General features: G+C 41.7%; 1 protein-coding gene across 2 annotated transcripts in view; it reads left to right on the forward strand.

The window, feature by feature from the left end:
* LOC140485597 (probable E3 ubiquitin-protein ligase HERC4) overlaps window positions 1-27,678 on the forward strand; it is a 58,014-nt gene that overhangs the window by 8,179 nt on the left and 22,157 nt on the right. For both annotated transcript variants that reach the window (XM_072583887.1, XM_072583886.1), the window contains 14 exons: window positions 829-905; window positions 4,608-4,829; window positions 6,041-6,132; window positions 6,297-6,427; window positions 8,144-8,292; window positions 8,830-8,906; window positions 9,680-9,780; window positions 11,186-11,245; window positions 14,400-14,499; window positions 15,038-15,230; window positions 15,732-15,889; window positions 17,999-18,079; window positions 20,624-20,674; window positions 21,065-21,127. In XM_072583887.1, the coding sequence (XP_072439988.1) occupies window positions 829-905; window positions 4,608-4,829; window positions 6,041-6,132; window positions 6,297-6,427; window positions 8,144-8,292; window positions 8,830-8,906; window positions 9,680-9,780; window positions 11,186-11,245; window positions 14,400-14,499; window positions 15,038-15,230; window positions 15,732-15,889; window positions 17,999-18,079; window positions 20,624-20,674; window positions 21,065-21,127 (1,555 nt within the window). The remainder of the gene's footprint in view (window positions 1-828; window positions 906-4,607; window positions 4,830-6,040; window positions 6,133-6,296; window positions 6,428-8,143; window positions 8,293-8,829; window positions 8,907-9,679; window positions 9,781-11,185; window positions 11,246-14,399; window positions 14,500-15,037; window positions 15,231-15,731; window positions 15,890-17,998; window positions 18,080-20,623; window positions 20,675-21,064; window positions 21,128-27,678) is intronic.

A 27,678-nucleotide genomic window follows, 5' to 3' on the forward strand; every position in this document is an offset into this window, starting at 1 on the left:
TCGATGTCAAACACTTTGTCTCTCCAATGTAACAGCACTCCTGAAACTTCAGCATTGATTTTGTGCTCAAGTCTTTGGAGCGGGACTTGACATTACAAATTTCGACATTAGGAGAAAGTGAGGACTGCAGATGCCGGAGAGTCAGAGTCAAAAAGTGTGGTGCTGGAAAAGTACAGCAGGTCAGGCAGCATCCGAGGAGCAGGAGAGACAATGTTTCAGGCATAAGTCCTTCTTCACTCCTGATGAAAGGCTTATGCCTGAAATGTCGACTCTCCTGCTCCTCGGATGCTACCTGACCTGATGTGCTTTTCCAGCGTCACCTTTTTCAACTCTAAATTTCTACATTAGAAGCCAAGAATACCACCAGCTGAACCGAGGCTGACTCAGTAACTTACTTTGGTGGCTTTGACAACTGTTTATCCAGTCATATATTTCAAATGAGCAATATTATCCTGGAGGCATTGTAATTATTTTATGAAATTTGCGCAGAGACACAAGGACAAGAAAGAATATGCTGAGTTCTAGTTACATTTTAAAAGTCCAATGACCATGTACTATAAACATGGGTTTGAAACATTTAAAAATAATCCTCCCACAAAATTAAATAAGTGAGAAACATTACTTAGAAAAAAATAGAAATGGTCATTTGTTTTTAATTAATTCCTGAGGACTGGGGGGTCACTGGGCTACCAGTAATTTTCCATCCCAAGGTGATGGTGAGCTGCCATTGAATCCTGAAAGCTGTAGCTGGACCACCACTGTTATTTGGGATAGAGCTCTGAGGTGTTGACTGAATTTGCATTCTGATTCTGTTTCATTTATGTTTAGGTTACTTAAGGGTTTGAGTGACAGAAAAATCATTCAAGTGGCCTGTGGAAACAATCACTCACTGGCATTGACTAAAGGTAAAATTTAATCTTGAACATGTTCATTGTAACTAGGAGGAAGTGAGGACTGCAGCTGCTGGAGATCACAGTCAAAAAGTGTGGTGCTGGAAAAGCACATCAGGTCAGGCAGCATCCGAGGAGCAGGAGAATCGACGTTTTCGGGCATAAGCCTTTTGTCAGGAGTGAAGAAGGGCTTATGCCTGAAACATTGTCTCTCCTGCTCCTTGGATGCTGCCTGACCTGCTGTGCTCTTCCACTTTTTTGACCATGTTCATTGTAACATAATCAGATGTAGGTTAAAATTAAGAAACTACTCATCTAGTCCTGTTGCGAACCAGGTCTGCATTTAGCATCATATGTAACATGGCTTGCATAGTCAATGAGTAATATTGGAAAAATAAATTGTCTTTCATCAGCTTCTGACAAGTTGGACTTGAACTTTAACCTGAGACTTAGGGACACCAGCATGGCACTGTGATTGAAAGTGGGATCTTTGCATTCACTGGTATGTGTCACATTTACACCAGTTGCAGCAAAGGTCAAGGTGATCAGAGTGTCTGACATCAGAATAAATATTATTCTCCTGTTAAGTGTATATCAATCACAGCTCAGCTGCTTGCATTCTTCTAAGACAGAGGATTGTGGGTTCAGATCTCTCTCCTGAGTGTGTATGCAAAATCAGCTAAGGCTGTCACTGCAGTGCAGTTCTGAAGAATGCAGTATTTGTTGGAGGTCCAGTTATTTGGATGAAATGTTAAACCAAGGCCCTGTCTGCTCTTTCAGGGGGATATAAAACTACCCATGACTCTATCAAAAAAAGAGTAGAGGTGTTACCACTGGTATCCTGATCATTATTTATCCCGAGCTAAAACACTCCTTGTAGTCCTTGAATGGCATTGCTCCTATCCTGTTATATAATGCTGTTCTCCTCCTAATAATTGCTGGCCTGCTCCTGGATTTATTATTGCTATTGTGTGGAAAAACAAACCCTGCAAAGGAAGAAGCTTGATATTGGCTATTTGCAGTATTAGTTTTCCTCCATTACAATAGTGGCTACAGTTACAAAATACTTCATTGATTTTGGGCCATATTGTGGACATAAAAGTTACTGTGTAAATGCAAGTCTTGTTAGAAATATATAACACAAAATAACGCACACAATAATTTTGCCTTTTGGTACCTTCAACTTGAAAATACTCAAATGAACTAATATCAATCCCTTTTCTAACTGAGTTTAAATCTCAACCTGGCAGTTTTCAAACTTGAATTCAGTTTTTTTCTTAAAAACTGCAAATATAAATCTATCTTTTCACTGTCCTCTGTAGTGGCCTCACAGGCCACCCAGTTGTGCTAAACCAGTAAATCAAGATAACTGAGAATGATTGAAAAGGAAAGTCAATTATAGAGTCATACGTGTTGGAAACAGACCCTTTGGTCCAAACAGTCCATGCCAACCATAATCCTAAATTAAACTAGTCCCACTTGCCCGCACTTGGCCGTTATCCCTCAAAACATTTCTCATTCATTGACTTATCTGAATGTCTTTTTACAGTTAAAACATTTAAAAGTGAAAAAGAAATTGCTTTAATGCAAAGCCTATGTAACAGTGTCTGTCCATCTGTCATTTATATGCATCCTGGGCCAGGTTCTAGTTCAAGTTCCACACACATGCGTCTCGAACCACATAGACTGAAATGCTCAACAAGGTGGTTTCTGTTCTGTAAGGGCTTCAGGGTCCTGGAGCAACCTTGTGCTGATGTCACAGAGCTGCACATCACTGTGTGTAAATAGCACAGTGTGGGTTGAGTAGAACTTTCTCCACCAGACCAAATTACAGAATAGTAATGCAAACACAAAGAAGATACATTTATCCTTAGATAAGGATACTATAAGCTATAGCCTGAGATATCCATGATTAAGTTGTATAGAAATAATTAGGGTATGATAGATAGTATCACTTTTGAAGTCTAAATCTGAAGACATGTCTTGACATTGCGTCCTTCTCAATCAGTCTATTTCAAATGCAAAATTGTAGCGTGGCATCACACTACTTAATAAAATAATTTCACATAGCTTTCCTTATTATTTAATATTTTACAATATCTTCCCCAGGGCAGCAGCAACTAAAAGTAAAAAGGTCCATCTACCCTTTACAATGGGATAAATGTAGCACAATTATTTTATATTTGTACCCTTAATGGACCTCCTACTCTGAGTTAGTACTGCGGTCTATAATTGCTAGGGCTATCTGCAGCAGGATCTGAGCTCCACCCTTTCTGACTCATGAGCTCAACCCTTTCTGATTCACAAATTATTATCAACTGAACTAATTGTTTCTACCTTCATGGTATTCTGGAAGCCAACGTCATATAAAGAGGCTATTCAAAGATTGTGTTTTAAAGCTTTATTTTGAGCTAATTTCAATCAGGACTATTCTCCTGAAAACTTCTGTTCACTGACTTCAAGCTCATAAATCCCACAACCACTTAACCTTGAGTCTGTAGGCTTAACATAACCATCCAGAGGGAAAGAAACTACTGGGGAATGTTGCCTTCCATCAAGCAGCCTGCTTAATTTTAATAAATCTTAGCTGTGCTGGAATTATATTTTAAGGGTCTGGGATTTCTCTCTTCAGGATATATTCTTGGCCACTTTAAGGAGCTTGTGAGAGACTAGGATTTGTTTTCTGTTGTAGCAAAAAATCATTAATGAGATGATTTAATAATCTTGTGATTTTAATAATAGGAATTTTAAAAAGCATTCAATTTTAAATGGATGAGTAACCTGTCATACCAAAAAGTATCAGAAAATGCAACACCAAATCCAACAGAATTCAGTTGGATGTTATTTAAAACTATTCAATAATATCTAGGAATTTTAAGGAATAAAATATCCATCAACATTTAAAATAAGATTTTACCCTAAAATCCCAAGCAACGAAGATATCTTCTCTTGCTGTGGAAAGTATCTTTAACAGAATTATCTGAGGGTTTCTAATACTTCAGAAATCTTGGGATCCTCCCAATTTCACGTGATGCTGTATCATTTAACCTTATTTCTCGAATGTTCGTGAAGATTCCTTTATGAACTTGCCAACTTTTATCCAGTCAATCCTATGTTAACATTTTATCAGTAAAAGGATGTTTATTTTTTCTGTAAAAGAAAGCCAAGAAAATTGCAGATGCTGTAAACAAGAACAGAAATTTCTGAAATTTCTAGCTCCGGTAGATGGCAGCTCACTCTGGGGTCTTTGTCCAACTGTCCCCTTATTTTTATACCCTTGAATATGAATATTTCTTACAATAGGATTGGTCCTATGTTGCCAATACTATCAGACTTAAATTTAATAGGTTTTTGGGATCTAATTATCTGGTTCAAACTGATTGGCTAAATTCAAAAACCCATTGCCTTGGTAGAAACCTCTGCTGGGCCTGTTAATCGATATGAATGTTCAAATTCAGGTGCTCTCTGAGTACTTGTAACCTTTAAAGCTGCTGTTCACAGGTATCCATTTTAAATCTCTAAGCACAGAAAAAGCAAGTGATCTTTTAAAGGCACCATGCAATGTATTCCCCCCAGCAATTTACAGCCCTAAAATAGAAATGTTTCCTATATTTAAGTTTTCTTGTAAAAGTTAAACGTAATGATTTGAAACTTAGAATACGCTTATTTTAGCCAAAGGTAATTACATTTTTTTTCTTATTTCTTTTACGCTGGAAGACAGCCAAATCTTTGCCTGGGGACAGAACACTTATGGCCAGCTTGGTGTTGGTATGGACAATGTGTCCCAGCACAGTCCTCAGAGTGTGATATCCCTCATGGGGATGCCAGTGGCACAGATCGCTGCAGGAGGAGATCACAGCTTCGCCCTGTCTCTCTCTGGGACGGTGTTTGGATGGGGGAGAAATAATCACGGACAGCTGGGACTCAAGGACACAGAGGGTAAGAAACTTTACAGAAACAGTTACCCCTCCTTTTTGCTTCTCTTGCTTCCACTTTCAAACAAAGCTTTGCATCCATCCAAAGTCAGAGAATCATTTAACAGTGGACCTAACTTTGTGTTTAGTATTTAAGTTCATCAACTCTACTGGCCTCAAAGAAAGCTGCCCACAATGTGTTAATGATTTCTCTGGCATAGGTTTCACCTTTCCTCATATTAATTCCAGTTTTGCATGCAGCAGCAGTGATATCATCAAGTCAGCCCAGCAGGCGTTCATTTTGAAACATTTTCACAGACTACAGAAAGCAACAAGCAAAATAGTGATTGGGATATAAGTATCAGATGAAATTGAACTATCATTAATAAAATTAAAACAATTTAAAGATCCATGGAATGAAGAAATTTAGGATTCCATAAACATAAATTAAACTCTTCAGGGCCAGAGAATGTGTTCACCAATAATTCTTGCCAATTATGTTAAAAATTCAGGTAAGTCTTGATAAACAAGATGTAATACTTGTCAAATAGTTTTACAATGAAACTAGCTGTGTAAAAAGCGGAAAGCTCTTGAACTGTGTAATTCCTAGGTCAATCCAGAGGGAGGTTACATGTCGTGGGTCTGGAATCTCATATAGGCCAGATCATATAAAGATGATGGAATCTTCAAAAGACAATCAATTATCTCATGATCATCATTGCAGAAGCCAGCATAAGGATTTCCCAAACTTCTGATTTCAGCTGGCGTCCCAAATTTCCTAAATTGAATTTTCATCAGCTGTTACAGTCCCAACCCAGGGACAATAATCCTAAACATCTGGGATAACAGCTCAAGTGACATTACCACAATGTTACCGCCTTGCTGTGTATCTCCGACTTACTTGAAACTTACTCAATTTGACAATTTACTTCTGTTTAAAATCACATGCATGCCAGCAATATTTTATTCTCATCATGTTTTGTTGACAAAGTCCTGGTGCAGAAAGACTCATAACAAAGAGCACTTTACAAGAGGATAATCCCTCTAATCAATCCTGAAGACTGATTGGAAAGAAGTTTATAACATTATTGAGTGGTGTAAGCCAGAATAGTCATGATTTACTTAATGGTTTTCATTTAGTGAGACAACTCCCCTTCAAAATACCCCAGAACAGGTATTTGCTTTGGAAATAGGAGAAGGAATGTTACTTCATCAATCTTTCAATCCATCTTACAGGCAGACAGAAGCCCAGCCACGTGAAGCTGTTGGATTGCAAGAAAGTTGTCCATATCGCTTGTGGAGAAGAACACACTGCTGTTCTAACAAAGGTTTGTTCAGAGGCACTCAAATCATCCCTATTCAGGTGCGGGACTATCCTAACATTGAAGGTGACAATTTGGGAACTTTAGTACTATTGCAGCCAATGTATAGAATCAAAGATTTCCTTTGAGATCAGATATAACGTGTCCTCAATTCATTGTTCTTCCTCCAGGATGGGCTTGTTTTCACCTTTGGAGCAGGGAGTTATGGGCAACTTGGACACAACTCTACAGAGGATGAGACTAAACCACATCTGGTCGGTTATCTGTTTGGAAAGAAAGCTTCTCAAATAGCTTGTGGAAGGTGCGATCTGAAGACAAGAAATCAAACGAAATGCAGCTATGTCTTTTTGATTCTTTCTTATGCAGGGTCCAGAGAGATTTGAAATTATACAATACATTAGTCACCCAATACAGATTACCATCTACAGTGCAACTCCACCTGGTCAACTGTTTCATTATAATACAGTTGAGTGACCGTTTTATATTGTTACGGTCCACTTCTTTTTTGTGAATAAATAGTAGGATGGCACGGTGGTTCAGTGGTTAGCGCTGCTGCCTCACTGCGCCAGGGATTCGGGTTCAATTCCAGCCTCAGGTTTGTGTGGATTTTGCACATTCTCTCCATGTCTCTGTGGGTTTCCTCTGGGTACTCTGGCTTCCTCCCACAATCCAAAGATGTGCAGGTTAGGTGATTTGGCCATGCTAAATTGCCCATAGTGTTCAGGGATGTGTCAGTTAGATGCATTAGTCAGGGGTGAATATAGGGTAGAGGATTGGGTCTGGGTGGGTTACTCTTCAGAGGGTTGGTGTGGACTTGTTGGGCCGAAGGGCTTGTTTCCACACGGTAGGAATTCTAATTCTAATGGATCAGTGTGTGGTTTAAATGTGGCAAGTCAACATTCAGGCTTTGAGGATCCTGAATGGAGAGCTAGATAGCTGTGAGGCTTGGGAAAAATGGGTGGAAATCTGGAACAGCAGTGCTCTGGACTTCCATTGTGGAGCTCCAAGGGGCAATACAACTCTGGCTTGCCCCAGTAAGAAAACTTCTGTGAAAGTTTCATACCAGGTCCCACTAGTTTTTGACACTTGTCAAGTATAGCCTGGGGAGGTGTTAGATTAGATTAGATTACTTACAGTGTGGAAACAGGCCCTTCGGCCCAACAAGTCCACACCAACCCGCCGAAGCGCAACCCACCCATTCCCCTACATTTTACCCCTTTTACCTAACACTACGGGCAATTTAGCATGACCAATTCACCTGACCTGCACATCTTTGGACTGTGGGAGGAAACCGGAGCACCCGGAGGAAACCCACGCAGACACGGGGAGAATGTGCAAACTCCACACAGTCAGTCACCTAAGTCAGGAATTGAACCCGGGTCTCTGGCGCTGTGAGGCAGCAGTGCTAACCACTGTGCCACCGTGCCGTGTTGTTGCAGCAATTTCACTACACTAGTCATCTCTGATCCTGACCTTCTAGTTAATGTTCTGGGGACATAGGTTTGAATCCCACTGTAGAAAGTAGTGAAATTTAAATTCTTTTTTTTTAGAAAATGTTCTGAGTAAAAGGGTGGCCTAATGTTTGTGTTATAATTGTTGCAAAAAAACCCACCTGTTTCACCAGTGTCCTGAAAAGAAGTAAACCTGACATTCATACTATCCTACACGTGTCTCCAGAACCACAGCCATGTGATTAACTGTTAGTTCGAGGAGGGCAATAAATGTTGGCCTAGCCAGTGATGTCTATATCCCATCAGTAAAGAGGAAAAAAATTGGCGTCAGAGCTAACAGTACTGAAATGAGAAGACAGTAAGAAGTGAATGGGAAATGGAACTCCTCCATTTTAATTAAACTTTCTTAGTTATCAGTATGAGTAAATATTTAGAATTACTTGGCATTTTAAAGCACTGAGTTCCAAAGTTTCAAGACTAAGAGAAATTTTGCATTGTTTTGAGCTAATCCACAAAGCAAAACCAGGCAAAACGCTGAAAAGTTATGATGCGTTTGTTTTAAATAGTTACCACACACTAGTCTTCATTCCATCATCTGGTAAGATCTACTCCTTTGGTTGTGGAGAGAAAGGGCAACTTGGAAACAGAGAGACCAAAGATCAGCTAGTGCCTCTTCCCGTCAACATAATGGATATGGTCAACAAAAATGGAAATGGTGAGCAATGTAAAATTCTATCCCCCATTGAAATGATTAACATTAATGTTGATCTGTGGTGCAATATGTTGCAGTTTCAACCAGATTTCAACATTATATGAAATAACAAAATAAATCTAATCAACTTTATGTGCCTGCAGGGAATTGAAAATTAAGTGTAACTTTCAAGTCTGGGAACAACCATCTATAGACATAATTCAGTCCTCACTTTAAATACTCAATTTCAGTCCACATTTTTATTTACTTTCATGTTTTGAATTCTTATTGCTGTATTTAGAATGGAAGTTCCCTATGTAAACATGGAATACTGTAATCTTTCCTTTCCCCTCCTGTGATGACACTGTAAATTCTTCAGTCAATGTGTAATTCTATAGGCTTTTTCCATTCCAAACATGGGCAAATGAATTTGTAATGGAAGAGTCAGATATATAAAGGGTCAGATATACAAAATGAACACTTTACATCGGAAACAACAGGACAACACATACTTTGATTAACATTGTTGTCCACTTACTCGAAATGCATTCATCTTGACAGGTCATACAACAAAGTCAGTTGTGAGAAGAATATTCGCAGGAGGAGATCAAAGCTTTGCAGCATGCAGCCGTGCAGTGGTAAGAATATAAGTACTGCTTAAGTCACATAATGGTGTTGCAATAGTTCCAGTGTGCAAGACTGAACAATTGGAATGGACATACATTTAGCTCAAAAAATGTTTCAGATAATTGTGTTTCATAAATGGCTTTTCCATTTATAATTTAATTCCATTCCATTCATATAAACTAAAATGAAGAACTACAGATACTGGAAATCCGAAACGAAAACAGAAAGTGCTGGAAAAACTCAGCAGATCCGACAGCAGCTGAGGCGAGAGAAACAGTTAATGTTTCAAAATGTTTACTCTATTTTTCTCTCCAAAGATGCTGCAGGACCTGCTGAGTTTCTCCAGCGCTTTCTATTTTTGTTCCATTCCGCTCAAGCCTTGCTTTGGCATCTGGGGATGTTTTGTCCTTGGTAGTTTTGTCACTAGTACTTTGCTATTGACTTCCACCCTTAGGGCAGGCAAGGGGACTAGTCCCAAGTCTACCTCATGCGACAAACTCATGTGTTGATGTTGTTATGAGACACACACTCTCCAACTGAGTTAAACAGAACTCACCCCATCCATCTATTTCATTTATTAGTTCCTTAAATAATTATTTAATTAAGCTAAAAATGGAGTTGAAATGGATTCAAAAGTAATTTTCAAAATTGATTCAATATAGACGTGAAGGTGGGAGAATTGCAGGATTGTGGAGAAAGAACATTGTCACTGCTGGAGAGAATCGATGTTTCCCATCAGTGGCCTTGTGTGCATTTAATCCTCTTGGTTTAATTTTCTGTTTAGGATTTGGTATCCTCCACTGATCAATCTGCCCTCAATACTTTGAGGCAAACCACGACAGTGGGCAAATTACTGAAGCAGGAATTGAACAAAATCACTAAAAAGTAAGTTGCCTTCCTGAGAAATTCAGTTTGCCAACCTCAATTTCCATGCAATTCCTTATTAATACTGTTTATGAGTACCTTTTATTAATCTCCTTTATGTAAACAAATGCCTAGATTTTTCCCATGGATGTTAACTCTTACATTCCCATTCTGATGTCAAAATAACAGATTATTTTAAGTCCAGTCTGTTGTGGTACATGGATATACACAGAATATAATCAGTAGAATCAAGAGTAGGCCAATTGACCATATGGTAGAGTCCCAGTCTATCATTTAAATAAACAGAAGTGCTTTACATTTAAAAACAAGAGATAATTAACAAAGTCTGCGTAGTACCATAGGCATTTCTCCATTACGAAGACAATGACACAAATTAATGTCACAATAGTGGTGTGCTGTAAGGGTCGATGCTGGGTCCACTGTTTTTCGTCTTTTCTATAAATGATATGGATGTGAATATAGGAGGTACGGTTAGTAACTTTGCAGATGATTCCAAATTGGTGGTATAGTGGACAGTGAAGAAGATTATCTCCAGGTACAATGGAACCTTCATCAGATGGGCTGCGGAGTGGCAGATGTAGTTTAATTTAGGTAAAGGTGTGGTGTTGTATTTTGGTAAGGTAATCAGGAAAAGACTTGTAAAGTTAATGATAGGTCCCTGAGGAGTGTTGCCAAACAAAAGGACCTTGGAGTGCAGATGTATAGTTCCTTGAAAGTGAAGTCACAGTAGACAGAATGGTTACAGCAGCATTTGGCGTGTTTGCCTTCATTGGTCAGAACATTGGGTATAGGAGTTGGGATGACATGGGGTGGCTGTACAGGACATTGGTGAGGCCACTTTTAAAATGCTGGTCTCCGTGCTATAGGAAAGATGTTGTTACACTTGAAAGGATACAAGAAAGATTTACAAGGATTTGCCAGAATTGGAGGGTTTGAGCTATGGGAGGACACTGAACAGACTGGAGCTATTTTTCTTGGAGCGTTTGAGGCTGAGGGGTGACCCTATAGAGGTTTATTAAATCATGAGAGGTATGGATAGGATGAGTGGCCAAGGTCTTTTTCACAGAGTCAGTGAGTCCAGAACTAGAGGGCATAGGTTTAAGGTGGAAGGGGCAAGATTTACAAGGGACTTGAGGGGCAACTTTTTCATGTAGGGAGTGATGCACATATAGAATGAGCTGCCAGAGAAAGTGGTGGGGGCTGGTACAGTTACAACATTTAAGAAGCATCAGGGTAGGTGTGTGAATGGAACAATTTAGAACGATATGAACCAAATGCTGGCAAATGAGACTAGGTCAGTTTAGGGTATCTGGTTGGCATGGACGAGTTGGACTGAAGGGTCTGTTTCCACTCTGAACATCACTATGATTTTATGACTCGAATTCTGTTTGAATTTCAATTACAGGGCAATCATTCAGGCATTTTCCTCTCCTCAAGCACTGTGTGGAAGTTTTCTGGATGTCAGGTAAACAGATTTGTTATTGCCTAATTATAAGCTCCAAAATATCCTAAGTGAACTTGTTACAGATTCTATTTAAGTTAATTGCTTTATTCCCTTGGTCCAAACCAAAAGACAAGTTCCAAGTCTTTTCAATAGGATACATTTTATTTTCTGTCATTTATTTTGCTTAATCTTCTTGAGGAGGTTCATACAATGAAACAAGCTGAGAGTTGGAGAAGCCAAAACATTGTGTAACTTGGGGCAGCACGATGGCACAGTAGTTAGCACTGCTGCCTCAAAGCACCAGTGTCCCAGGTTCAATTCCAGCCTCGGGTGACTGTGTGGAGTTTGCACATTCTCCCTGTGTCTCTGTGGGTTTCCTCTGGGTGCTCAGGTTTCCTCCCACAGTCCAAAGATGTGCAGGTCAGGTGAATTGGCCATGTTAAATTGCCCATAGTGTTAGGTGCATTAGTCAGAGGGGAAATGGGTCTGGGTGGGTTACTCTTCGGAGGGTCAGTATGGACTGGTTGGGCCGAAGGACCTGTTTCCACACTGTAGGTAATCTAATCTAAAAAAAACTTGATGATGTTCAAGGCTGATTTTGTTATTGTGCCTGTCCTTCCTGTACTATGTTGAATTGTCAAGCTTTGTAAAGAGATAGGTCTGTCCAGCTTTCCTCTTCTCCAACAGTCATATTGACTTTGGGAATTAATCGACCAGAGTTTCCTTTCGACAAACACTTCCCACCCATTCACTTGCACCCTTAACTCTATCATTCTTCCAGAAATTGGGGTACAACTCATTTCAGTATTCCAGGTATGGACCAGCATCATCTGCAGTTGAGAAGCTGCTTCTATTGTGAAGAACTCATGGGTGCTGCTTTGCCACAAGGTAGTTTAAGGAGCCAAATGATTTCAAAATGTCAGAAGAAAATACAACACTGATCTCTTGTGCAGCTGCAACTTCTTTTATTCACCATTGTTGGCCATGTTTACAACACCTCTGCCCTAAGTTTTGGAATTTCTGCTAAAATAACTGTCTCTCCACTTGCCTCTTTTAAATAATTCCTTAAAAAAAAAACACCCTTTTATCTAAGTTTTTGGGCGGCACGGTGGCAGTGGGCGGCACGGTGGCATGTGGGCGGCACGGTGGCACAGTGGTTAGCACTGCTGCCTCACAGCGCCAGAGACCCGGGTTCAATTCCCGCCTCAGGGGACTGACTGTGTGGAGTTTGCACGTTCTCCCCGTGTCTGCGTGGGTTTCCTCCGGGTGCTCTGGTTTCCTCCCACAGTCCAAAGACGTGCAGGTCAGGTGAATTGGCCATGCTAAATTGCCCGTAGTGTTAGGTAAGGGTTGGATGTAGATGTCGGGGTATGGGTGGGTTACGCTTTGGCGGGGCGGTGTGGACTTGTTGGGCCGAAGGGCCTGTTTCCACACTGTAAGTAATCTAATCTAAAATTAATTTTGTTTCCTTGACTTGGCGTCACATTTCTGTCCCATGACACTGCAGTGAATACTGGAAGTTTCATTGCATTTGAGGTGCTGTATAAAGGCAGACTGTTGTTGTTGATGCAGCAATGATTATACAGAATCAATTTCAATCGGAGAAGCTCTACTCTTCACAGGGAAAATAAAGTTAAATGATGACGATGTTGGATGATATTCCATGGGGGAGCCTTCCCTAATGAATAATTACCAGGGAGGAGTGGTACGATAGGGAAAGCATTATTTAGTCATAGAGCTGTACAGGATGGAAACAGATCCTTCAGACCAACTCATCTGCATCAATCAGATATCCAAAACTGATCTAGTCCCATTTGCCAGAATTTGGCCATCTCCCTCTAATCCCTTCCATTTCATGTACTCCTTCAGATGCCTTTTAAATGTTGCAATTGTACCAGCCTCCACCACTTTCTCTGGCAGCTCATTCCATACACGCACCACCCTCTGCATGACAAAGTTACCCCTTAGGTCCCTTTTGTATCTTTCCCTTCTCATCTCAAAACTTATGTCCTCTAGTTTTGGACACCCCTACCCTGTGAAAAAGACCATGCCTATTTACCCCATCCATGCCCATTTTGATTTTATAAACCTCTATAAGGTCGCCATCAGCCTCCAATGCCCCAGCCTATTCGGCATCTCCCTCTAGCTCAAACCCACCAAACCCTGCATCATCCTTAAAAATCTTTTCTGAGCCCAAGCTGTAAAAGAAAATCACCGGTTCACTTTATCAGATCGCTTTGTTGGGGTCAGTTAGCTCAGTTGGCTAGATGGCTGGTTTGTGATGCAGAATGATGTAAAAAGTGTGGGTTCACTTCCTGACAATACCATGAAGATCCCTCCTTCTCAACCTCACCCTATGCCTGAGATGTGGTGACCCTCAGATTAAACCACCATCTTTCTCTAGTCAGAGAGCAACCCTATGGTCCTCTGGCACAAAGATAACTATACATTACCAGGCGGTGAAAGTGAAAGATTCCCCAATGAAAGTGAGTGTTTGAGTTCTGACACATTGTACCTCTTCGTGTTTCAAATGACTACATAGATTTGGTTCAACACGAGATGTTGTGAAACTTGAAAGAGTTCAGAACAAATTTACAAGGATGTTGCCAGGGTTGGAGGATTAGAGCTATAGGGAGAGGCTGAAGAGGCTGGGGCTGTTTTCCCTGGAGCATCTGAGGCTGAGGGGTGACCTTATAGAGGTTTACAAAATTATGAGGGGCATAGATCGGATAAGTAGACAAAAGTCTTTTCCCTGGAGTGGGGAGCACAGAACCAGAGGTCATAGGTTTAGGATGAGAGGGAAAAGATATAAAAGAGACCTAAGGGGCAATTTTTTCACATAGAGGGTGGTACGTGTATGGAATGAGCTGCCAGAGGAAGTGGTGGAGGCTGGTACAATTGCAACATTTAAGAGGCATTTGGATGGGTACATGAATAGGGTTGGGAGGGATATGGGCTGGGTGCTGGCAGGTGGGATTAGGTTGGGTTGGGATATCTGGTCGGCATAGACGGATTGGATCGAAGGGTTTGTTTCCATGCTGTACACCTCTATGACTCTATGACACAAAGATACAGTACATCAAATATATCTACAGCAACATTAAATAAGCCAGTACAATATTGTATTGTTTCCACAATGCATTAATAATCATTCTTGCTGTATATTTCAAAACAGAAAAGATGGCCATTTCAAAACAAATGGAGTGACGTCAGGCCTGGATTTGTCTGCAATGTATCTGAGCTTCTTGAATTTGCCAAAAACCTTGAATTTGCAGGTAATGTTACTGACAATAGCGTCTCACAGTTTAAGGTGCTGGAAAGTTCTTTATTCCATCCCTAAACATCTCTGATTTAATGAAGGGGCTAAAGGGGAAGAAGACATAAACACAGTAGCTATTAGTGAATAGGGTATCTATTGAGGTTAAGGAGCAATAAGACCCCTGGATCTGCTGGACAGCATCATAGATTTTTCAAATAAGTAGCTACAGAACACTGGTAATAATCTTCCAAGCATCCAAGGGGGGTGAAGTGGGGAAGTGGGCATAGTGGGATAATATGCTGGTAAAATGCTGAGAGAAAATGAAGAGGGACTCAGAGGGTTGGCGATGTGCCACCTTCGAATGATTTACAGCTGCAATGGATAGACTTCTGGCCTCTGAGGCAACCAAGGGTGAATTCAGAAAAGTAGAGTTGAAACAGACTTCCCCCATTCCTATATCTTATGTTCTTACTTTATTGCACCAAATGGATAAAGTGGCTTTTAGTTCTTGTCAAGGGCTTGCATTTCTGTTGCTGATGTTCACAGTTTTACAGGTGAAGAATGCAGTCCAGAATAACTTGATCCCATCATTACCTCAATCTCCAACGTGTGTGGAAACACTGCGAGTTTACATTATAATACCGGAACTCATTGCTGTCCTGGATAAGTCAGAGGATTCAGCAACACTGCTCGAATCTTTAAACAGATCCATTCTCTCGCTTGAAGACAGTTATTTTAAAATCCTTGGTAAGATTTTTAAACATTTTACTTAAGATTTAAATGCAATTAATGGATGCCATTCAAAGAAAATAATTTAAAAATCAGCTGGAATTCTTATAATCCTAAAGTGGCAGTTCTGCCACAAATGTTTAACTGATTACAAAGTTCATCAAGGTGCGCTGAGGTGTTGAAAGGTGCTATATAAATGCAACTCTTTCTGTATTTTTTATACTGCCTTCAGAGGCTGGATATCATGGGTGACAATGATTGGACAGGATGCTGAGGCAGTAATGCATCTCCTGATCAGAACTTTGGGGGAAATGCTACATTAAGACAGTCTCCGCTGAAGGTCAAACAGCTGATCCAGAGCTCTCTGGAGGAAAGTATCAGCAAAATTAGCATGACTGTTAGAAGGATGGTACCCACTGTTCTATCTCTAAAGCTCATCATCCTGTTCATTATGATCAGTGACCAAGTAGGAGGCTGTGTTTTATTTTCCATTAATATTTCCGTGCTGTTTCTTGACAGAACGTTGGTGGTGTACGATGCCTTATTATTTCTTCTTGCGCCTTGTGAGGATGTATCAGAAAGAATCGCATCGCCTTCTTCAACTCACAATGACAGGTGCCTCAAAAAGTAATCCCCAACTACACAATTCATTAAAAATCTTACAAACACTCTACCAGGTGGGTACAAATATCTCTTGTTATTCTGGATCTTTATATGGCCTGTGTCACTGATTAGGAACAATCTAATGGCTTTCTCATCTTCAGCTGAGACCTGAAACCTTTCTTCTCGATTAGTGTCTCCAGTCATTCTCCTTGATACTGTAAATGTTGTTATTTTTCTTCTTTGTGTTTTCTTCTGTTCAGATGTTTTAAGAACATAAGAACTAGCAACAGGATGTGGCCATTCAGCCCCTCGAGCCTGCTCGGCCATTTAATACAATTGCGGCTGATCTCATCTCAGCTTCAACTCCACTTTCCTGCCAGCCCTCCATAACCCTTCAACCCATTGCTAATTAAAAATCTGCCTGTCTCTTACGTAAATATACTCCATGCCCCAGCATCCACCCCAGTCTGGGATAGTTACTTTCCACAGATTCATGGCGGCTCAGTGGTTAGTACTGCTGCTTCACTCTGCCAGGGACATGAGTTCTATTCTACCCTCAGGCGACAACCTGTCTGTGTGGAGTTTGCACATTCTCTCAGTGTCTGCGTGGGTTTCCTCTGTGTGCTCCAATGCAAAGATGTGCAGTTTAGGTGGATTGGCTAAGCTAAATTGCCCATAGTATCCAAGGATGTGCAGGTTTGGCGGATTAGACGTGGGAAATACAGGGTTACATGGAAAGGTTGGGATGCTTTTCAGAGGTCAGTGTGGACTCAGTGGGCTGAATGGCCTGCTTCCATACTGTAGTGATTCATTACCAGTCTCTGTTACTTCATCAAAACCTCCAGTACCTTTAGTTAAAGACAATTTGTCCATAACACAATTATGTTGGCTTTCACATTTGCCCAAATAACTATTAATTTTGCCCCAAATTATCATTTCATAAAGCTTTCCCCATACCCGGGTTAAGTGGGCTGGCCTGTAATTTCTGGGCGTTTTAGGTACAGACAGCCTATTGAATGGTTCCTCCTTGTCAAGTTTAAACACTTCACATGTGTGAACTACCTCCTGTGCCCCCTCAACTTTCTCTCTTGCTAAAGGAAGATGCAAAATATTCATTTCATGCCTCAATTATGCCCCTTGCCTCCATGTGTAAATCCTCTTTCTTTTGGTCTCCTTTCTTTACCTCCCTTTTACTATTTGTATGCCAGTAACTTTTTAATTTGTTTTTATGTTAGCTGCTGATTTCTTTTCATGCTATCTCTGCTTCTCGTTTGCCTTTTGAATTCCCTTTCAAACTTCCCAATAATCCTGCCAGCTGTTGTATCCACCTGGCATCATTATAAACAGACTTTTGCTTCCTCACCTTACTCTTTCTTCCATTTGTCATCCAGGATGCTCCGGGCTTGTTTTCACTGCCTTTGCCTCTTGTGGGAATATACCTTGACCGCGCCCATAATATCCCTTCTTTGAGATTGCCCAGGGTTCACTTACAGTTTCACCTGATACAATAATGATGGGTCAGCCTCTACTGCAAACCCAAACTGAAAGAAGGAAAAAAATTGCCTTAGAGAGTTTTTGAAATTCATGATTCAAAGTCATTTACAGGTAGTTCAAGGATAATGCATGTTTCAGCAGCGCAATTTGGCTATAACATCGCTGAAGAATTAGAAAATCGTATTTTTGTGAATGCTTACCTCTGTTTGCAATAGCGCGATTCCAGTGGGGATTGGTTTGTGCACTTAGTTCTGTGCTTGCCCTGGTGTCCACGCCCTTCCGCATTTGTGTGATGTCAACTGTCAACAGAGCAGTTTTCTGTACACAGAGAGCAACTTTCTTACATTTTTTAAATGTACTGTATTAAATTTACTTTTGTTTCATTAATAAATATGATTTTAACCTTCATTCAGGCTGTGTTATACTTTATGTTAGACAATTGGATGATTTTGGATGAATTGTGAGTGATATTCTTTGCTAGCCTGCCCTTAACCCCCTTTTCCTATAAGTCCCATTATTTATATTAAGCGATTTCCTATTAAGCAAGGTTTCACTGAATGGAACTACAGTGTTATAGGAGAAGTACCTGTATTCCTGTCAGGTATCCTTTACCTGCCACATAGCATGTCTCAAATTACTTGTGTACTAATTCCTGAAATGTTAATTTATGGTTAATTATATTCCGGCAGGTAAATTTGAGCAGAGATTCAAAGATTTCTGTGAGAAATTGCTACATTCCTGTCATGAAAATGCTTAAAGACTCTTTAACAGTAAGTGGGCAATTAATTCAGTAAGAGGCTAAGCTGGATATGATTCCAGGGCTCTCTGTTTTCTGACATTAATGTTAATAGGTAACCCGTCATATCTTCCTGCTGTAATTTTAGTGGAAACCGGCTTTAAAAGTCAAAAAATAGGTTTTGGGCTGCTTTCTATTTGCTGTGTATGACTTCTCATTCAATGAGACTGTAGTGATTGGGATCAAGTAGACCTCAATGACAACGAGGCACTTGATTGGCCCAAGTTAACAACCCCAATCAGGAAAGCCTTGGCTGACCAATATAACCAGGAGATTAGAATCGCCTCTGATGACTCTGTGTTGGTTGGCCAAAGCCAATGTGCTGTGCTCTGATAAGTAAAGGGTGATAGGACCTGGCCTCTATGCAGTTATAATCAGAGACTTTTTCAAAATTGACAGCAATTTCAGAAGGAGGGATGCATGGACCAGAAGATTTGTAGCTCAGGTTGATGATAAGTATGTAAGTTAGCTCGCTGAGTTGGAAGGTTTGTTTTCAGACATTTTGTCACCATGACTCGGTAATGTAATCATCAATGAGAGTCCACAGTGAAGTGCTGGTGGTATATCCTGCCTCTCTCTTTATAGCAGCATAGGCTGTGGAGATGGCAGTACAGAGCGCCACCTCTGGCAGGCAGGTGTACTTACAGTGTGACAAGTTTACATGGGTCATTCCATTTCAAACATGAATATTAGAATCCATAGAAAATTTCAATGCAAAATTATAATAAAAATGTCACTGTTAGGAAAAGGGTTTTGTAAATGTTGTGCATGCAGTTAGAAGCTGTTGAATATGTAAAACCCATAAATGTTTAAGGACACTTCCAACAGAAATATGAATGCTGCATCACATTTTATCAATGCAACCCTATGTGTAATTGTTTGACACTAAATATTTTTTGAGAAAGATAAAATTGGAGAGCTTTATAGGTCATTAGGAAGATAATCAGCCCCTTGTGCCTCTGCTTGTTCATTGAAAGATTCATAATCTGTAAACTGACTCTCTCCTTTTCTTTGACCTACCAGTTTCTTGTTTCCAAATATTTAACTAATTCTCTTTAATACCTGCAACTGAATCTGCTTCCAGCAGTGCATTGTACATTACTACATAAAATTAATTCTGAATTCCTCCATGGTTTCTTTTTCAAAGATGATGCTTCATTTTATAACCCCTTGGCCACCTATTAAGCCCAAGAGGACATGATATGATGGGCAAAATTATCTGCTTTCCAAAGCCACAGGCCCCACAATTTCACTCCACTCCCATGGATACGAGCTACATATCTGTGTTTGATTCACTTTCAGAACTGTGAAACTTGTTTTAAATAGCTTACAGTTTCCGAAAGGGTACCTTCATAGAGTTCTGGCAGGTTTAGACACGTTCCTCAAATTATGATGGGCATCAATAGGGTAAATAGACAAAGTCTTTTCCCTGGGGTCGGGGTGTCCAGAACTAGAGGGCATAGGTTTAGGGTGAGAGGGGAAAAATATAAAAGAGACCTAGGGGGCAACTTTTTCACACAGAGAGTAGTACGTATATGGAATGAGCTGCCAGAGAAAGTGGTGGGGGCTGGTACTGTTGCAATATTTAAGAGGCATTTGGATGGGTATGTGAATAGGAAGGGCTTGGAGGAATATGGGTCGGGTGCTGGCAGGTGGGACTAGATTGGGTTGGGATATCTGGTCGGCATTGACGGGTTGGACCAAAGGGTCTGTTTCTATGCTGTACATTTCTATGACTCGATGACTATGTTGAGGTCTAGCCTTGCTCCAAGAAAAAGTCAGCTCAATGTGGAAGTATCTCGACTTCTAAATGTGCCACTGCCTTCAGGAAAAGTGTGTGATTGTGTGAGAGAGAGAGTGAGAACTCCTGGCCCTATTTCCCTCCCTCATGGTAAAGGTGTGGGTGTGTCAGTGTGAGTGTGTGCATGCACATTGAGTTTGGAGGCATGACATCTGGACGTAGGCCTGGGCTGCCATTTTAAAACGGGGCGAAACTTTGTATCTGACTGACACAGTGGATGCAGCTGAAATCCTCCCTTGTAAAAAAGGAAGTAAGAGCTTGAAATGCCCGAGAGTACAGGCTGATTAAACAGAGTCTCGTCATATACTTTTTGAGTCAGAGTTTTATTTCAGTGCTCACAGTGCAAACTCCAACAACACTGATGTGTATGGCTATATTTACTAATACCAAGGGGCATAAGCAGTAAGCTCGAGAGAAATGCTGGAGCATATGTCGGTGAATGAGATTTATTCACATGTCTACATACATTGTCTTGGAAAAGATCAGACGATGGGCAGGGAGAGAGAGAACCAACAGAGCCCATCGTGGATCTAACCATGATCCCTCTCCCTGCTCCATTCTCTCCTCAGTCTATTCTCTGCCTCCACATTCCTTCTCAGTCCATTCCTTTATTGCCTCAGTGTTCGAAGCTCTGAATTTGTTTTAAAATGTATTTGTGTCATAGTAAAATACTTGTAAATTAATTCTCACTCTTCCTTACTTTTATGTTATTTTTAGGCACAGGCTGAGAGGTGGTTTCCCACCAATTCCCAAATTATAATTAATGAGGTACATATTTTGATGATATGTTAAAGTGGCCAAATAGTGATAGAAATTTGTAAACACTTGTACAAATTAAAGAATGCCTTATAACTGAGAACATGATGAATGAATCTGTTTTTTCCTCAATTACATCTTTTAGTGTGATTGCACCTCAAAATATCTGCAGTCACCTTCTATTTATTATTATTCCTTGTCATTATATTTATCCTTTTTAAATTGGCTTGGGTGAGGGTGAGTGAGTAAGACATTGACCGCAAGAGTGAGAATGGTAGAGCATAAGCAGTAGTAGAGATACAGTGAGTGCGAGATAGCAGAGAGAAGATGGTGAAGTAGAGAAGGTTTAGACCCCCTATAATAGATATAATCACTGATATTTGCTTTATGTTTTCTTTACAGTTAATGAGTGGCCTTAATGTTCCAGAAGTTCAGGTTCAATGCTACTTCTCAGGACTTCTCAGTGTAAGTTGTGAATTATGATCATTCTGTTTTGTTATTTTTCTCCCTCTTCCATAAAACAAGTCAGAGCCAAGAGAATTCATCCAAATCTGCTCTCAGACCACACTATACTCTAGTTATGAGAAAATGCAGGCTTCTTCCTTTGAGTTTACTCTGTGGGGTCCATGGCATAGGAACCCTGCTGAGAATTCTCGTTGCACATGGTAACTGACAGTGTGAGCAGGAGAAAGAATGGGAGGGTCCTTCACAGAGTAAAGCAGAGATTTACCATAATAATTCTAAAGAGGAGGGATTTTGACGTTAAATTGGAGAAGCTGGGATTGTTATCCTTGGGGCAAAAGAAATTGAGGAGAGAGAATTAAGAAGAATCCAAAGGGTTTTTACAAATACATTAAGGACAAAAGGGTGACTAGAGGGAGCCACAGAAAATGGGGGAGATACTAAATGAGTATTTTGCATCAGTATTTACTGTAGAAAAGGATATGGAAGATATAGACTGTAGGGAAATAGATGGTGACATCTTGCAGAATGTCCATATTACAGAGGAGGAAGTGCTGGATGTCTTGAAATGGGTGAAGGTGGATAAATCCCCAGGACCTGATCAGGTGTACGTGAGAACTCTGTGGGAAGCTAGAGAAGTGATTGCTGGGCCTCTTACTGAGATATTTGTATCATCGATAGTCACAGGTGAGGTGCCGGAAGACTGGAGGTTGGTTAAAGTGGTGCCATTGTTTAAGAAGGGTGGTAGGGACAAGCAAGGGAACTATAGACCAGTGACCCTGATGTCGTTGGTGGGCAAGTTGTTGGAGGGAATCCTGAGGGACAGGATGTACATGTATTTGGAAAGGCAAGGACTGATTAGGGATAGTCAACATGGCTATGTGCAATTCCCGCCTCAGGTGACTGACTGTGTGGAGTTCGCACGTTCTCCCCGTGTCTGCGTGGGTTTCCTCCGGGTGTTCCGGTTTCCTCCCACAGTCCAAAGATGTGCAGATTAAGTGAATTGGCCATGCTAAATTGCCCGTAGTGTTAGGTAAGGGGTAGATGTAGATGTAGATGTAGGGGTATGGGTGGGTTGCGCTTTGGCGGGTGCGGTGTGGACTTGTTGGGCCGCAGGGCCTGTTTCCACATTGTAAGTAATCTAATCCAATCTAAATCATGTCTCACAAACTTGATTGAGTTTTTTGAAGAAGTAACAAAGAGGATTGATGAAGGCAGAGCGGTAGATGTGATATATATGGACTTCATTAAGGTGCTCGACAAGGTTCCCCAAGGGAGACTGATTAGCAAGGTTAGATCTCATGGAATACAGGGAGAACTATCCATTTGGATACAGAACTGGCTCAAAGGTAGAAGACAGAGGGTGGTGGAGAGTTGTTTTTCAGACTGGAGGCCTGTGACCAATGGAGTGCCACAAGGATCGATGCTGAGTCCTCTACTTTTTATCATTTGCATAAATGATTTGGATGCGAGCAGAAAAGGTACAGTTAGTAGGTTTGCAGATGGCACCAAAATTGGAGATGTAGTGGACAGCGAAGAGGGTTACCTCAGATTACAACAGGATCTGGACCAGATGGGCCAATGGACTGAGAAATGGCAGATGAAGTTTAATTCAGATAAATGCAAGATGCTGCATTTTGGGAAAGCAAATCTTAGAAGGATTTATACACTTAATGGTAAGGTCCTTGGAGTGCAGGTTCATAGCTCCTTGAAAGTGGAGTCACAGGTAGATAAGATAGTGAAGAAGGCATTTGGTTTGCTTTCCTTTATTGGTCAGAGTATTGAGTCCAGGGGTTGGGAGGTCATGTTATGGCTACATAGGACATTGGTTCAATCAGAGTGGTGCTGGAAAAGCACAGCAGGTCAGGCAGCATTCGAGGAGCAGGAAAATCGACGTTTTGGGCAAAAGCCCTTCATCAGGAATAGAGGCAGGAAGCCTCCTGCATGGAGAGATAAATGGGTGCATTGGGGAGGGGGGGGGGGGGTGTGTGTGCTGGGGAGAAGGTAGCAAAGAGTACAATAGGTGAATGGGGGTGAGGATGGAAATGGAGGTGATAGGTCAGAGGGGTAGCCACGGCCACCCGTATGGGCCCCAGCTATGCCTGTCTCTTTGTTGGCTATGTAGAACTGTCCATCTTCCGCAGTTACACCGTCACCACTCCCCACCTCTTCCTCCGCTACATTGATGACTGCATTGGCGCCACCTCGTGCTCCCGCGAGGCGGTTGAGCAGTTCATCAACTTCACCAACACATTCCACCTTGACCTTAAATTTACCTGGGCCATCTCTGACACCTCCCTCCCCTTCCTGGACCTCTCCATCTCTATTAATGATGACTGACTTGACACTGATATTTTTTACAAATCCACCAACTCCCACAGCTACCTGGATTACACCTCTACCCACCCTACCTCCTGCAAAAATGCCATCCCGTATTCCCAATTCCTCCGCCTCCACCGTATCTGCTCCCAGGAGGACCAGTTCCATCACAGAACACACCAGATGGCCGCCTCCTTTAGATACCGTAATTTCCCTTCTCACATGGTTGAAGATGCCCTCCAATGTATCTCATCGACATCCCACACCTCTGCCCTTAATCCCCACCCCTCCAACTGTTACAAGGGCAGAACCCCCCCCGGTGCTCACTTTCCACCCTACCAACCTTCGCATAAACCAAATCATCTGGTGACATTTCCGCCACCTCCAAACGGACCCTGCACCAGAGATCTATTTCCCTCCCCACCGCTTTCTGCCTTCCGCAAAGACCATTCCCTCCGTGACTACCTGGTCAGGTCCATGCCCCCCAAGAAACCACCCTCCTGTCCTGGCACCCTCCCCTGCCACTGCAGGAATTGCAAAACCTGTGCCCACACCTCCTCCCTCACCACCATCCAAGGTCCCAAATGAGCCTTCCACATCCATGAAAGTTTTACCTGCACATCCACCAATATCATTTATTGTATCCATTGCTCCCGATCCGGTCTCCTCTACATTGGGGAGACTGGACGCCTCCTAGCAGAGCGCTTTAGGGAACATCTCTGGGACACCCGCACCAATCAACCACACCGCCCTGTGGCCCAACTTTTCAACTCCCCCTCCCACTCAGCCGAGGACATGCAGGTCCTGGGCCTCCTCCACCACTGCTCCCTCACCACCCGACAGCTGGAGGAAGAACGCCTCATCTTCCGCCTCGCAATACTTCAACCCCAGGGCATCAATGTGGACTTCGCCAGTTTCCTCATTCCCCCTCCCCCCACCTTACCCCAGTTCCAATCTTCCAGCTCAGCACTGTCCCCATGACCTGTCCCACATGCCTATCTTCCTTCCCACTTATCCGCTCCACCCTCCTCTCTGACCTAGCAACTTCATCCCCACCCCAATTCACCTATTGTACTCTTTGCTACCTTCTCCCCAGCGCCCCCAATTTATCTCTCCACCCTCGGAGGTTTCTTGCCTCTCTTCCTGATGAAGGGCTTTTGCCCGAAATGTCAGTTTTCCTGCTCCTCGGATGCTGCCTGACCTGCTGTGCTTTTCCAGCACCACTCTGATCTAAACTCTGGTTTCCAGCATCTATAGTCCTCACTTTTGCCCAGGACATTGGTTAGGCCACTGATGGAATATTGCATGCAGTTCTGGTCTCCTTCCTATCAGAAAGATGTTGTGAAACTTGAAAGGGTTCAGAAAAGATTTACAAGGATGTTGCCAGGGAGGATTTGAGCTACAGGTAGAGGCTGAACAGGCTGGGGCTGTTTTCCCTGGGGCATTGGAGGTTGAGGGGTGACCTTCTAGAGGTTTACAAAATTGAGGGACACAGATAGGGTAAATAGACAAAGTCTTTTCCCTGAGGTCGGGGAGTCCAGAACTTGAGGGCATAGGTTTAGGGTGAGAAGGGAAAGATGTAAGAGAGACCTAAGGGGCAACTATTTCTCACAGAAGGTGGTACGTGTATGCAATGAGCTGCCAGAGGAAGTGGTGGAGGCCGGTACAATTGCAACATTTAAAAGACATCTGGATGGGTATATGAATAGGAAGGGTTTGGAGGATGTGGGCAGGTGCTGACAGGTGGGACTAGATTAGGTTGTGGTATCTGGTCGGCATGGACCAAAGGGTCTGTTTCCGTGCTGTACATCTTTATGATTCTGAATAAGGCCCTGTGAATTGATAGTTGTAGCTTCTAATACACACAAGTGCCCTGCATTGTGCACCCGGCAGGTAATCCTAAATAGTTTGTCAGGTATTTCTCACTCATTCAGGGTTATTCAGCAAATATTTTCCAATTGCAGAAGCAAATCTAACATTAAACATTGTATTGCAAGTTTTGCAAGCACACGCTATTGGGTTTGTTCGGTACCTTGTGTGAGATATTGTGTTATCGGTATTCTTTATTAACTCACTCACCAGCTCACACTATATTCATTAATACCGGGTTCCTTTTCATTCATTCATAAGCCTTTATTAACCTGTTACTTACCTGTCATTCATTCATTCATAAAGCTGTGGTTCAGTAGTATATTTTACTATCCAAATTTAAAATAACCCTTTCTAATCAAAACAACCCTCTCAAACCCATTATGGCATTTTCACACCTTATTAGCCTTTGCTACCTCCTGAATAAGCACAGCATACAGAACAATACCATCCCCATCAAGTCTCCATGAAACATTATAATATTAATCAGCCCTTACGAAACATCTCCTGGACCTGAGTAAATTCTCCAATTAGTAAGTACCCGTTAAATCCTTTTTAACTGGGCCATTATCCCTTTAAGAAACAAACTGACTAAACAGCGCTTCCATGAAATTGCATAGAGTTATAGAGTCATAGAGATGTACTGCATGGGAACAGACCCTTCAGTCCAACTCATCAATGCCAACAGATATCCCAACCCAATCTAGTCCCACCTGCTAGTACCGGGCCCATATCCCTCTAAACCCTTCCTATTCACAGACCCATCCAAATGCCTCCTAAATGTTGGAATGGTACCAGCCTCCACCACTTCCTCTGGCTGCTCATTCCATACACGTATCAGCCTCTGTGTGAAAAAGATCCCCCGTAAGTCTCTTTTATATCTTTCCCCTCTCACCTTAAACCTATGCCCTCTAGTTCTGGACTCCCTGACCCCAGTGAAAAGACTTTGTCTACTTACCCTATTCATGCCCCTCATAATTTTGTAAACCTCTATAAGGTCACCCCTCAGCCTCCGACGCTCCAAAGAAAACAGCCCCAACCTGTTCAGCATCTCCCTATAGCTTAAATCCTCCAACCCTGGCAACATCCTTGTAAATCTTTTCTGAACCCGTTCAAGTTTCACAACATCTTTCCGATAGGAAGGATACCAATAGTGGCCTAACCAATGTCCTGTCCAGCCGCAACATGACCTCCCAACTCCTGTACTCAATACTCTGACCAATAAAGGAAGGCAGACCAAATGCCTTCTTCACTATCCTATATACCTGCGACTCCACTTTCAAGGAGCTATGAACCTGCACCAGCAAAAGTAAACAAATCTCACAGCCCAGCTGTGGTAATCCGTTTAATATCCTTTATTCTTAAGTACAGGGACAACTTCTAACTTCTTTAGAGCATGTAGGCCTAGTATTTTTTACTCGCATTTACTAACTTAAAAAACAAAAGGACTAACACCTCTTAATTATGCAAACAGACCAGGCAGACACTCTTGATCCCTTCAAAAGTAACAGCCAGCACTTAGCACACGTTTTAACCCATCTCCTGTCTCCCAGGACAGAAGCCCCTCAAACCTTTATGTACTACAGATAAAAAATGTTACACCATAGTAATGGAATTTTAATGTATGTAAGAGCTGTATTTCAGGATTCTATTGCCACCTCAAACTTGTGCTGTGCCACTGAATAAGAGGCTATTTTTGCCACTCACTGATTCTGGTCATTATTTGAACACGATCCCACACTTGCTTATTGCAAACAGCTGAAGGCACAAGCTGTTCAATAGGATCCACCAGTCTTTTGGACATATAACCTGCAGCATGTCTTTCTGCCTTGTTGGCAGTATTCTGCTTGTGGTGAGCACCACTCCTGTTGCTGCTGCATTGTAGTGACATGAAACCACTAGCTTCACCAGTTGATCAAACTTTGAGATACACCGAAGTTAAAGTGAGGGACTATTGAGAGCAATCCTGACATCTGCAGCATTAACCATCTGAGTCTTCCCTCTTTCTGAGTCTGTGTCAGATTCTCCCATTTGTTGAGGTTCATTTGCTGTGACTTAATATTTCCACAGCTGTAACCTGAGTTCTCAGCAGTTCCCATTTGCCAAGTATCGTCCTGGTTGCTCGAAACTGAAACATTTTTTAAAACACTGAAGATCCCTATACTCGTCTTTCAAGTAAATTTGGTTACAATGGCTGTCAGAACCTCTGATGTATTTCAACACAATCTTGAGAAATTTTGAGCACCATCAAATTATTGCTCAGAATGGAAGCTTTTTCATCCTGCCACGATAAATTCCCCAATTTTACTTTGGGGTATTGCTATCTGCCAGCTCTTCAGAGATAGGTATTTATGGAAATCATATAT

Source organism: Chiloscyllium punctatum, chromosome 14 (assembly GCF_047496795.1).
Source record: "Chiloscyllium punctatum isolate Juve2018m chromosome 14, sChiPun1.3, whole genome shotgun sequence".
NCBI lineage: Eukaryota > Metazoa > Chordata > Chondrichthyes > Orectolobiformes > Hemiscylliidae > Chiloscyllium > Chiloscyllium punctatum.